Raw genomic sequence first — 10448 nt, forward strand, 5'->3', positions numbered from 1 at the left:
AGAGGCGAGCACCAGGAGGGAATTACCTCGCACGGAGGGCGGCCGCAGGATGCTGCGGGTGCCGAGCCCCTTGGCGGCGGGGAAGTGCAGGCTGGGCAYGGCGGCATAGGCTGGGGGTGCATAGAACACCGGGGCACCCAGGTAGGCGGTGGCAGGCTCGTACAGGTGGCCCAGGGCGTAGGCATAGTCRCCCTGCAGCGCCGGGGCCCTGCCACCCGTGCCCCGCGTGTAGCGCACGTAGCTGTCCTTGTCCACYGGCTTGGCCAGTGTCACCTCGATCGGGGACCCGTCCAGCACCTGCAGCGTGGCGACAAGCACAGGTGTTGGTGGCCACAGTGCCCCATGGAGATCCCACCCAAGGAGGAACTGCTCCCATGTCCTAATGGGATGGRAGGATGGAGGGAACCACCCCAAAAAAACCCCAAATCTCCCTCCCACAGGTGGAAGGAGGAGCTGGTTGGGTGAAGGGTTAACCTGGCCCCAGCTGGGAGAGGCTCCCCAGCAAAGCTTTCAGAAGATTTCTCTTCCCTGCAAAGCAGCTCCAGCGAGATTCCGTGTGCTCCCGTGGAGAACAGCAGGGCCACTAAAAATAGGAGCGGSGTTAGCACCTCTTTGGGAACAGCTCCGGCTTTGCAGTGAATTACATGCAGTGCAAGAAGGGCTAAATTCAGCAGCCTCCTCGCAAATCCGCAGCTGAATTTGGAGCAGATGTTTGGGCTGACCTCGTTTGGCCCAGTTTGCCATTCACACGCTGCCCTGCCAGTGTTTTTGTTGGCAGTCTGGAACAAGGATGTGAGTGTGAGCCAGGGGGGATGGTAACCCCTCCTTTCCTAGTTCTTTCTTACAGTTTTTTCTGCTTTTTTTTTGTCTGAGCAGTGAGCTAGAGCCGGGCAAACACTAAGCACAAATACAGGGAGCCAAAATGTATCGTTTGTGTGCGACAGAGCTGCTGAAAAACAAATTCAGGAGTATAAAAGCAGTCTGCGAAGAGAAAATCAGGATAACACCTCTGGGAGGGTTTTGTGGCTAATAAAGCAGGTGGCTTTGTGTAATATACTGCACCTAAGCCTCAGGAATTAACATTTCCAGCAGCTTTACCTTCCCATTCAAGGCTTTCATGGCCTCCACTGCATGTTCTCTTTTATTAAAGTGCACAAAAGCGTAGTCTCTAATTTTCTTTACTCTCTCTACCGCACCTGTGGAAAACATTGAAATATTAGTGGGAAATTGGTATTCGATGAGAAATAGAGATCAGGAAAAGCAACTGTGTTGGGTTCTGAGCCCCTGGAGAGCAAAGGCTGAGCAAGGATAAAAAAACAAGGGGACAACATGCCCTTCCCTCCCTCTCAGGATGTATGTTCCACAGGAAAATCAAGATATAGAGCTTGTAGCATTTCAAGGAAAACCAGAAGGTTTGGGGATTAGACACCAGTAAGTTTCCCATTAAATTGGAAAGGTTTTCTCCTGTTCAAACTGTCCGTTGGACACCACCTTTGCTCTTGTGTGCCCCTTCTGTCACAGACCATGCACCAGCTGTGGGAACATCACCACGTGATCCCGTTTCCTGGCTTTTGTATACGCATTGGAGGCAGCTGCAGGGAATTTGATGCTTTTGCTATAAAACAAGGATGCTTTTCTCTTAAACACCAGCTCAGGATGTTCAGGAAGAATGAAAAGCCAGCCCTGCTGGGACACAGCGGCCCAGGGTACTGGGATGGGCTGGGACTGATGGGGCAGCAGTTCTCTCCCTAAAAACAGCCTTTCCATGTCAGTGGGGCTTCCCTGGATGCCCCATTCTGCCTGGGCATGGCTCCAGTCAGCCTCTACAGCTGAGGATTGGCCCTGCTGGGAGCAGGCTTGGGCTGGAGAATCTTTCTTCCAGCCTGAACCTTTCTTACACACAMTTTACCCGAAATAATTCAAATGTAAATGACTTCTTCTTGTTGTTCCCTAAGTCCATCCTCCAYGGTTTTCCTTTCCCTTTTTTTTCCCTTGGCAGCTGCTCTGCTGCCAGGAACTTACACTCTACACTGGGGAGTCTGTCTCCAAAATAACCCACCAGTCCTGTTCCCCACGGCCAAAAGCTTCACCCATTGCTTTAATTGTTCTTCTTGTCTCCTGTGGCTGGGGGAGCACAGCACCAGCCARCCCAGCCTCCAGTAAACCCCCTAAAAATATCCTTTGGAAACATGGCTCAGGGATGTTGAACAGCCCTTCTGTTGGCTCCTTACCTCCTAAAGCTGAACAGGTGCACAGGGAAATGTCAGATTGCCACAAAAAGCACTTACTTAGAAAAATACAGGAGAAAATGGATTTCTTTGGCACTCAGGAGGAGTCATTAGGAGCTGCAGAGKCTAAATGGGCCTTTCCTAGCCCAGAACCCAAGCAGGCTGCACGTCTTGGAATGACACAGGGATRGTAAAGCAGCACTTTGTGTCCTTCTGGGACAGAGGGTGATTTTCCAAGCCTCAAGTGATGGGAGTTAGATGCTGATGATTTGTTTACAAGTGGAAGCTTTAATGAACTCACTSTATTTTGAATATCCCCCTTCTGCCTCCTTTAGAATGTTCCCGGACGCCAATGCTGAAGCAAAAATCCTGCTTTTTCCTGCTTCTACCTCTGCTGGGCAAACCATTGTGATACCCACCCTTAGGTCAGCTCCATGGGAAGCCCACCCATGGGACATTAGAGGGAGACATTGTCCCTCCAGCCCACCAGGAGAGCACAATCTTCCTGCTGGGAATGCTACCAGGCAGCAGGAATTCCATTGGGATCCCAGCAAGGACAGGGCTTTTCAGTGAGACATCTCTACAGAAGTCATGGGGCACTGAATTTGGCAGATTTCAGGGGGGAAATTTGTTCTAAATCCCAGCTTGAGGAGCACAGGCAGCATTCYTGGTCCTGTCTGTGCAGCCCTCAGGGGTGTGGTAATTCCTATGGCATGGGGCCCTCTGGATCATTTCTTGTTGGATGAGCTGTTGCCCTGGATCAGAGGTAACTCCAGGTAAATGATGCTGAAATGTGGCTCAGTGAGTGAGAGAACCAAGGCAGGGGAGGGAATAATTTCAGATCCTTGCTGGCTTTTTTTTTTTATCTCACAGTAACTTAAACTGCATTTGGTGTTCCCAAAGCTGGAAGTTTTGCTGTTCTGATGCACCCATTCCTGATTTTAGCCACCCAAATTAAAGCTGTCCATTTAAAAGGAAAAAAAAAAAACCCAAAAAAAACAAAAACTCCAACATGAACGCTGAAATGATAAAGGGAAAAGGAAAGACGAYACAGAACTTCTGCTGTTAGAGTGGAGAACTTCCTAGGAGCAAAGCAGATGACTGTTACCAAAGTGTCAAAAGGGCATAAATGTGTTTCTGGGGAGCRTGAGCTTGTTCAAAGCTCAGGAGCAAAGCTGGGTAAATAGAAGGAAACAGTTCGGAGAGTGGGATAACACAAATTTAACTCAGGGGTAAAACTGGGTCTGCAGCAGCTCAATGGTGGCTGAAAGRATGAGCAGAAATGCTGGAAGGACACAAGAAAACCTCATGAAGACCTTTCAGTTGCAGACTAGCACAGAAAAAGGCATGTACAGAGCAAAAGGGACAAGTTAGTGAAMGAAAAATGAAGCTCTGCAGCATATTTTAAAAAATTAATAGAAGGAAATGAAGAGGAATGAGATGAAAGGAGATTTCACATCGCCAAGCAGAAGTTCCTAATGCCTGATGGACTGYGTGGCTTGCAGGGCTGCAGAAATGGGTTATTTTTGCTTTATTGGTTTTGGGTGGAATTTCCTAAAGCTGGAGCCACTCAGAAGTAAAATCTCCTTTGAAAGCCAGCAGGATTTTTATTCCCAACTAATCTCCTTGCTTTTTTGAAAAATCTCACCCTAAGCACATGTAAGATATGCCACAAAGGAATAATGAATTAAATGTAAAGCACTAATTATTCACCAATTTACACGAGGACTGGGGGGGATGTATGAAAATGAGTTTAGCATTTGGAGAGATCAGATAAAAAGGATTTGCATGAAGTCACTCTATTTTTATCGACATCCCTTGCCACAGAAGGAGGCTGAAGTCACCCAGCTGCTTCACCAGCTCTTTTTAAGGAAGATTAAATGATTTCAAACTGTTTTGATGACACAGGGCATCCCCATGCAGCATTCTGGATCTTTTCCAGTTGCCAATCATCTTTCTTTGTGGGATTTAAGCAGCCCTTAATGGGATGACATTTGGGGTGGGAGGCTGAAGGCTTTTTGGTGGCATTACACATGAACATTTGGAAGCAGAGAAACAGCTGCCTGATGGCATTTGGCATCTTGGGAATGGGGAAATATTTCCATCTGCAGTGCTGCTGGAGGCACCTCGTGGGTTCCTACCTGGTTTGATGTTGTTGAACTCCTTCTCTATGGTCTCCTCGGTGGTGGAGAGCATGAGGTTCCTCACGTAGAGGATCTTCACCGAGGACATGGTGTCCTCATCCACCTCCACCTCGGGCTCTGCCCAGTCCACGGCGATGGGGTGTCCCCACAGCTGGATCCTCCCTTTAAGGCAAAGGGCATGGTCAGTGCTGGGGCTGTGCCTGCTCTCCCTCCTGCTCAGGCCCTATTTCACASCACAACAAGCCAAATTCTACAAACACAGCCAAAAACAGCCTTCCCAGCTCAGAGCRCTGCTGCTGCTGCTTCAGCTCCCTTCCACAAGCAGCTGGTCACCCTTGGAATGTCCTTCTGAAATACCTTTGGAGCCTCCTGAACTGAAAGAAGCGAAAATATGGAATAATTCACTTAAAGCATGCATTCCCTGGAGTGCTCCTAAAGGGAAACATTTCAATGTACTGATAAAAATCCCTTTYGGCCACCAACGTTCCATGCCCTCAGTGGTAGAACAGGGATCCTGAAGTTCCAGCAGGATGGAACAAAATAGCAAAAGCAAAGATGTCTCTGTGTGGGTTTGAACTTGTTTGGGTAGAGCTGCAGCAGAAGAAAAGAGGGATACAAGAAGCCCTGGGGCATAAAACAGGGTGTGGGTGTGGAGGATAAACCCAGGGGCTCTGTGTTGACTGGACTGAGCTGCTGAGGGGCAGGCAAGGAAAGGAGCAAATAAATCCCATCTCAGAGAGGGTGTTCCCACTCCTCCAGGCTCAGCTCCAGGTTCCAAAGCACCAGATGGGAACCTTTCACTGATCCCAAGGGGAATTCCCATAGCTCCACATTTCCTTCTGTCTCCATACGTGTGTATTATCAATGCTGCCATTTCACATTTGTCRTGGAGACAAATCTGACTAAGTCAGATTTAAGGTTATGTTGTGCTTATAGAAAATCGTATTGAATTGTTTCAGAGGTGTTCAATTGGTCAATTTATTAAGGACTGCCAGTGTGGGTTTGATTAGATTTGTTATAAATGACAAACCCTGATTAGATATTGTTACAAATAACAAACCCTGATTAGATATTGTTATAAATAACATAACTTAGACCTAAACTGTTGATCCAGCCGGACTGAATCTGGCAAAGTGGTTCACCCTGTTGGGATTCAACCCTTAGAATCCCTTACTTTTTCCCTACTTACCTCTTTTCCCTCACTGGTCTCCACATGAATCATTCCAGATTGCTTTAATCTGATTTTTCTTTGCCTTCTTTATCTGTACAGTAATTAATAGAGTGAACCTTTCCATCAAACTCTGTTGTGCMTTCCCAAATCCATATTTAACCTGGTTTTGCCCAGGCCTTGCTGGTGATTCTTTARGTGACCTAAACCACTCATTTGCAGCTGAGGGGATGAAGCCAATCCTGCCAAACATTCTTTGCTGGATCTGAAAAGGACTCTCTGCTTGGACAACCTGTCCAAGCAGGGGTGGGAGCTCCAAAATAAGAAGGTGAGGACAGAATTTGGAGGCTGATTGGAAGTGTCAGTGATCAAATGAAACAGAAGGATGCTGTTCCCTGGGAATCCCTGGGGAATGAGCTGGGATTTGTGGAGCGAGGCTGAGCTGCTCTCAGCACTGATTTGAGCTGTCAGTGACCAGAGTTAAAGACAGGGCTGCTCACGGCTCTGTGTCCCTCTCTGAAATGCTGTAATCTTGAGRTTTTTTTCAGTTTTCAGTTCAGGAGTGGGAATAATTAGCTGGCTGACTTGCAGCAAGGAGCTAAGCTCGCTGCCTCTTGCTAAAACCCAGTCTGTCTCCACCCTCCTGTTTAGCCAGGAGACAGGAAAAAATTTCAATTTTTTAATAAAAACTCTCAATTTTTGAGCACTTCTTCTGCAGAGTTCCCTCAGAGAGCAGCGAGGTTCAGTGTAAAGAAAGCATCTTGATAACAATATTCACTCTCACATCAGCTGGAGACACAATGAGCTCTGGCTCGAAACTATTTTCCGGTTTCTGCCATATGCTTGAGACATCAGAACATTCTGGCTCCTGCTCAGGCCCCTGGAATTCCCTRAATTGTTTACTGAGATGTCCCCAAATCGGAAAGCCCTCATGCATTTCACATGTCTGCTCAGGGCTCTGAGTTCCTTCCATCTGTCTCGCTATCTTTGCTCAGGATTTCAAGTGCTCTGCCTGCTCCTGCCTTCCTTTTCCACATAAAAACCACGGAAAAGTCCTGCCAAAGCACAGAATGTGCTCCCACAATCAGGGAGATGCTTAAACTGATGCAGGAAACACAAAATAAAAGGAAAAATTATCAATGTGAGATATCTCACAGCAGCAAAGCGAATTCAGTGCTCAAAATCATGTTTCTTTTTCCACAATAAGAAAAAAAAAATGATGCAGGGTATTGCATGGGCTGTTGTATCAAACAGGTGAAAGAAGGCTGGTGGTTGTGAACAAATCTCAAACCCCAAGGTTTGTTGGATGCTTTCACCAGCAGGTCAGCTGGGCTCAACACAGCAGTGCAGGAGCAGARGAAAACAAGAGAAAACTGGTGAAATCCCTGCAAATGCACTCAAAGCTGAGTGACTCCTTCCCCTAATACCTGCTAAAACTCTCTCTCCTTCACAATGGTCTTTGGCTGGCCTCCAGTGCTGAATTTCATAAAGCAACTCCTCATTCCAAGCTTTCCTGCCAAAATATCCATTTTCAGGAACATCCTCAGTCCATTCCCCAGCCTGAATCCGCTCTCTACCCCTCCCTGAGAGATTCTYCTCACTGAGGCCGTATTTTGTGTTGGAGACAAGGGCAGGACAAAGCCCATCCTACTGCAGAGACACACTGAAAATTAAATTAAAAATTAAATCCACCTGAAGATGGATTTTTAACAAACCCAGGCTCCTGAACGCCAGCCACGGCTCACCGGCACGGCGCTGCAGCAGGGGCTGGAGCCAATCCCACACCCGGCAGCCCATGGCCCAAAACTGCTCTCTGAGGGCAGGAAATGCAGCCACGTTGGCTTCCTTGGACTCCTGGGTCCCCGAGGTGTTGTCACCACGCCTGTTCTCACCTGGGAGCAGCTTCCTCCTGGCCATGGCTGCTGCCCGGTGGCTCTCGTACTCCACGAAAGCGAAGCCCCTGTTCTTGGTTTTATCGGCGGCGCTGGGGTAGACGATGACRTCCACCACGCCATCCGTGACCTTCTTCATCTCGGCCAGGATTTCCTCCCTCTTCTTGGTTTTGGGGATGCCCCCCACGAACAGGCGGCAGTTGTCCACGCTGGCACAGACGCCCAGGAGCCTCCCGTTCCTGAAACGACAGAGCTGCTCTGTCAGGGGTCAGGAGCCGAGAGAGGGAATGGTTGAAAAATTCCCCTCTTCTGTCTCAAAACACAAGCTTTTGGTGCCAACCATATTTTGGGATATTCCAGTGGCCTTGATCAATGCAGAAGCTGCCATTCTGCTATACCTGACATCCAAGTCAGGCAGCACAGCTGAAATGGAGGATTTGAGGGAGAAACCAAAGCCAAACTTTGCTTTTCCTTTTTGGGATTCCCCCTTTTGGTGCTCCACCCCACATCCCTTTTCCAAATCCAGGATTTGTTGGGTTTACCAGTGGCTTCCCACTCACCTCATGACTGGGGTTTTGGGGGAAGAAAATCCCTTGTCATGGAGAGGCAGCATTTGGGGACTCACTGATGCCAACTCTTGTGCAGACCCCAAAGTAAAAACTTCCTTTGTTCACCTCTTTGGGGTCAAAGTATCTCTTAGAGGTTTGGAGGAATGCAAAACTTCTTCAGAGGAGGGGCAAGGCAAGGAAGTGGAGGAGGTGGATGAAGCCTGACCCCTAAGACTTTCCAACCTCAGCAATAAATAACACCTCCAAGCTCTCCGTGTGCCTTTGATCTGCTCAAAGCAGTTCACCACCCATTTTTGTTTCTTAAAAGCAAAAATGAAAGCCATACAATTGGCACAATGGTTTATCCCGAAAGGTTTTTAAAGCAAAGGCATCATCTCATCCCACTCTCTGAACTGGCAAAAAAACATTTAGTGTGGTTGAAATCAAACCAACACGTATTGATAGGCCCATCTGTTGTTGATTTCTGGGTGTTTTGTTCCCAGTTTTTAGTCACAAACATGAGGGCCTTTTCTGTTCCTTTCTATTCAGAAATATCAGTGTTTTGCCAGTTGGTTTCCATCCTATTTCRCCAATTTTTTGCAATTGCTCCATCTCCCAGAACATATCTGCAGAACCTGTCATGAGGGAGGCTGTGAATAGAATAAATCGACAACAAACAACCTGAGGGGAACATAACAAACAGCACTGCTTAGGGGAAAGTTAATTTGATCCAAAGCTGAATATTTTTTTCCAATGTTCTGATGGATATGTTTTTTGGTTTTTTTTTGTGAGGAAGAAATTTCCTGTGAAAGATGTTGACTTTAATGAGCAGCGACTGAACAGRGAGAGAGGAGATTTCCCCTCAAAACTCTAGGGGATCTAAAAACTTTAGGGATCTAAATAACCTTGCTCTGGGCTGTCAGGAAAAATACCCCTTACGTGCCCAAATAGAGCAATATATGTGATTTAAAGTTGCTGGGAAGGTGTTTGCCACATTTACCTGATTTCATAATTATTGAGTGTCTTTATTGCATTCTTGGCCTCCTGTTTGTTGGAGAAGGTCACAAAGGCATAGCCCCTGTTGTTGCCATTGAAGTCCATCATCATCCTCATCTCATAGATTTTGCCAATCTGCCCAGAGAGAGAWGTTTGTCAGCAAGGTGGTGATGCCTTAGGATTTTTAGTTTCTATATTTTCATGCATCTGTATTCTCGTATTTCTCCAGTGCAGCACTAAAGCTCCTGTTCTCCCATCTTTAGACAAAACAATTCCTCTCTGAGCTTGAATCCAAGGACACATCACTGCCTCAGAGACCCAAAATATGGAAACAACAGAGAATTGGGGGGAGCAAGTTTGGGGTGATTGTCATCATTACCTGAAGGTGTCATTGGAGAATCGAGGCCCAATGTGTTAATAAGACAGAGCTTATAAAAGGTGAAGATCTTGTGACTCCGTGTCCATTTTGGGTGGAGCCTCAAGAGGAAGGGGCTTTGTCTGCCCTGAATGCACCTGTATTAAAGTTTCTATTCTCRTTCTCTTAAGTTTGTCTGGCCTCTGTTTCAGGTGAGCCTGATTTTAAGGCAACAGTGGGAGTGCTTGAAGAAGACTGGGATCTCAAAGCCCCCCCATTTCCAGTTCCATGGGCAGGGACACCTCTCCCTATCCCAGGTGAATCCGAGCCCCACCCTACCTGGCCTTGGAGTCATCTCTGATTCTACCCCAAAACGCAGCTCTGCCCATCAGGTCTCAGCAGGTCTCACCTTTTCACAGAGGGGGATAAGTTCATCCTCAAAGAGGTCTCGGGGCAGCTTCCCAATGAAGATCTCACAGCCCCTTTCCGGAGGAGGGCCGTCCCAGCCTGGTGGGGGTCCCCCGTATTTCCTCTGCCCATTTTCCTGCCAGGAGGAGACAAAAAGGAAAGAAAGGTYCAGCTGTGGATTTTTAAAGGTGGATCAGACCAACCCCTTCTCAGGGAATGACCCTTGAAGGAGACCCTCTGCTTCCCTTGAGCTCCTGACAGATTCTGCAGGGATAATGCAGTGTCCCAGAGCTGGGGTACTTCCAAAATCCAGGTGACTCCCTGGGAAATGGAAATCCCTGGGAAATGGAAATCCTCCTGGCTGTGGGAGGGGAATCTCTGTGGGCTCTGTGTTAACTGTGGGCTGGGTAATGGAACACATGCAAAATTTGTTATTTGTCTTGATTTTCATCCCATCCTGCCCACCCAGGAGCTCMTTCTGGCAGACGGCAAATCTTGGCCCCAAATGATGTTCAAAGATGTGAATCCCAGTCAGTATTTCCTTTTTGGTGTGTTTTTGCTAGATGAGTGTGTCTCTGTTCTCCTCTCCTATTTTTAATGATCCTTTCCTTTCATCCTTTCCTTTCCTTTCCTTTCCTTTCCTTTCCTTTCCTTTCCTTTCCTTTCCTTTCCTTTCCTTTCCTTTCCTTTCCTTTCCTTTCCTTTCCTT

At 47.4% G+C, this 10448-nt stretch overlaps 1 protein-coding gene across 2 annotated transcripts in view; it reads right to left on the bottom strand.

Moving 5' to 3' along the window:
• The window catches only part of A1CF (APOBEC1 complementation factor), a 29221-nt gene that overhangs the window by 10859 nt on the left and 7914 nt on the right, over window positions 1–10448 (bottom strand). For both annotated transcript variants that reach the window (XM_057385705.1, XM_057385704.1), the window contains exons 3-8: window positions 9741–9875; window positions 8981–9111; window positions 7433–7671; window positions 4370–4534; window positions 1099–1196; window positions 27–297 (exon numbers count right to left, since the gene is read on the bottom strand). In XM_057385705.1, coding sequence (XP_057241688.1) covers window positions 27–297; window positions 1099–1196; window positions 4370–4534; window positions 7433–7671; window positions 8981–9111; window positions 9741–9875 — 1039 coding nt within the window. The remainder of the gene's footprint in view (window positions 1–26; window positions 298–1098; window positions 1197–4369; window positions 4535–7432; window positions 7672–8980; window positions 9112–9740; window positions 9876–10448) is intronic.

The sequence above is a fragment of the Malurus melanocephalus genome, unplaced genomic scaffold, assembly GCF_030028575.1.
Source record: "Malurus melanocephalus ecotype Western Australia unplaced genomic scaffold, MMel_1.1 scaffold_857, whole genome shotgun sequence".
NCBI lineage: Eukaryota > Metazoa > Chordata > Aves > Passeriformes > Maluridae > Malurus > Malurus melanocephalus.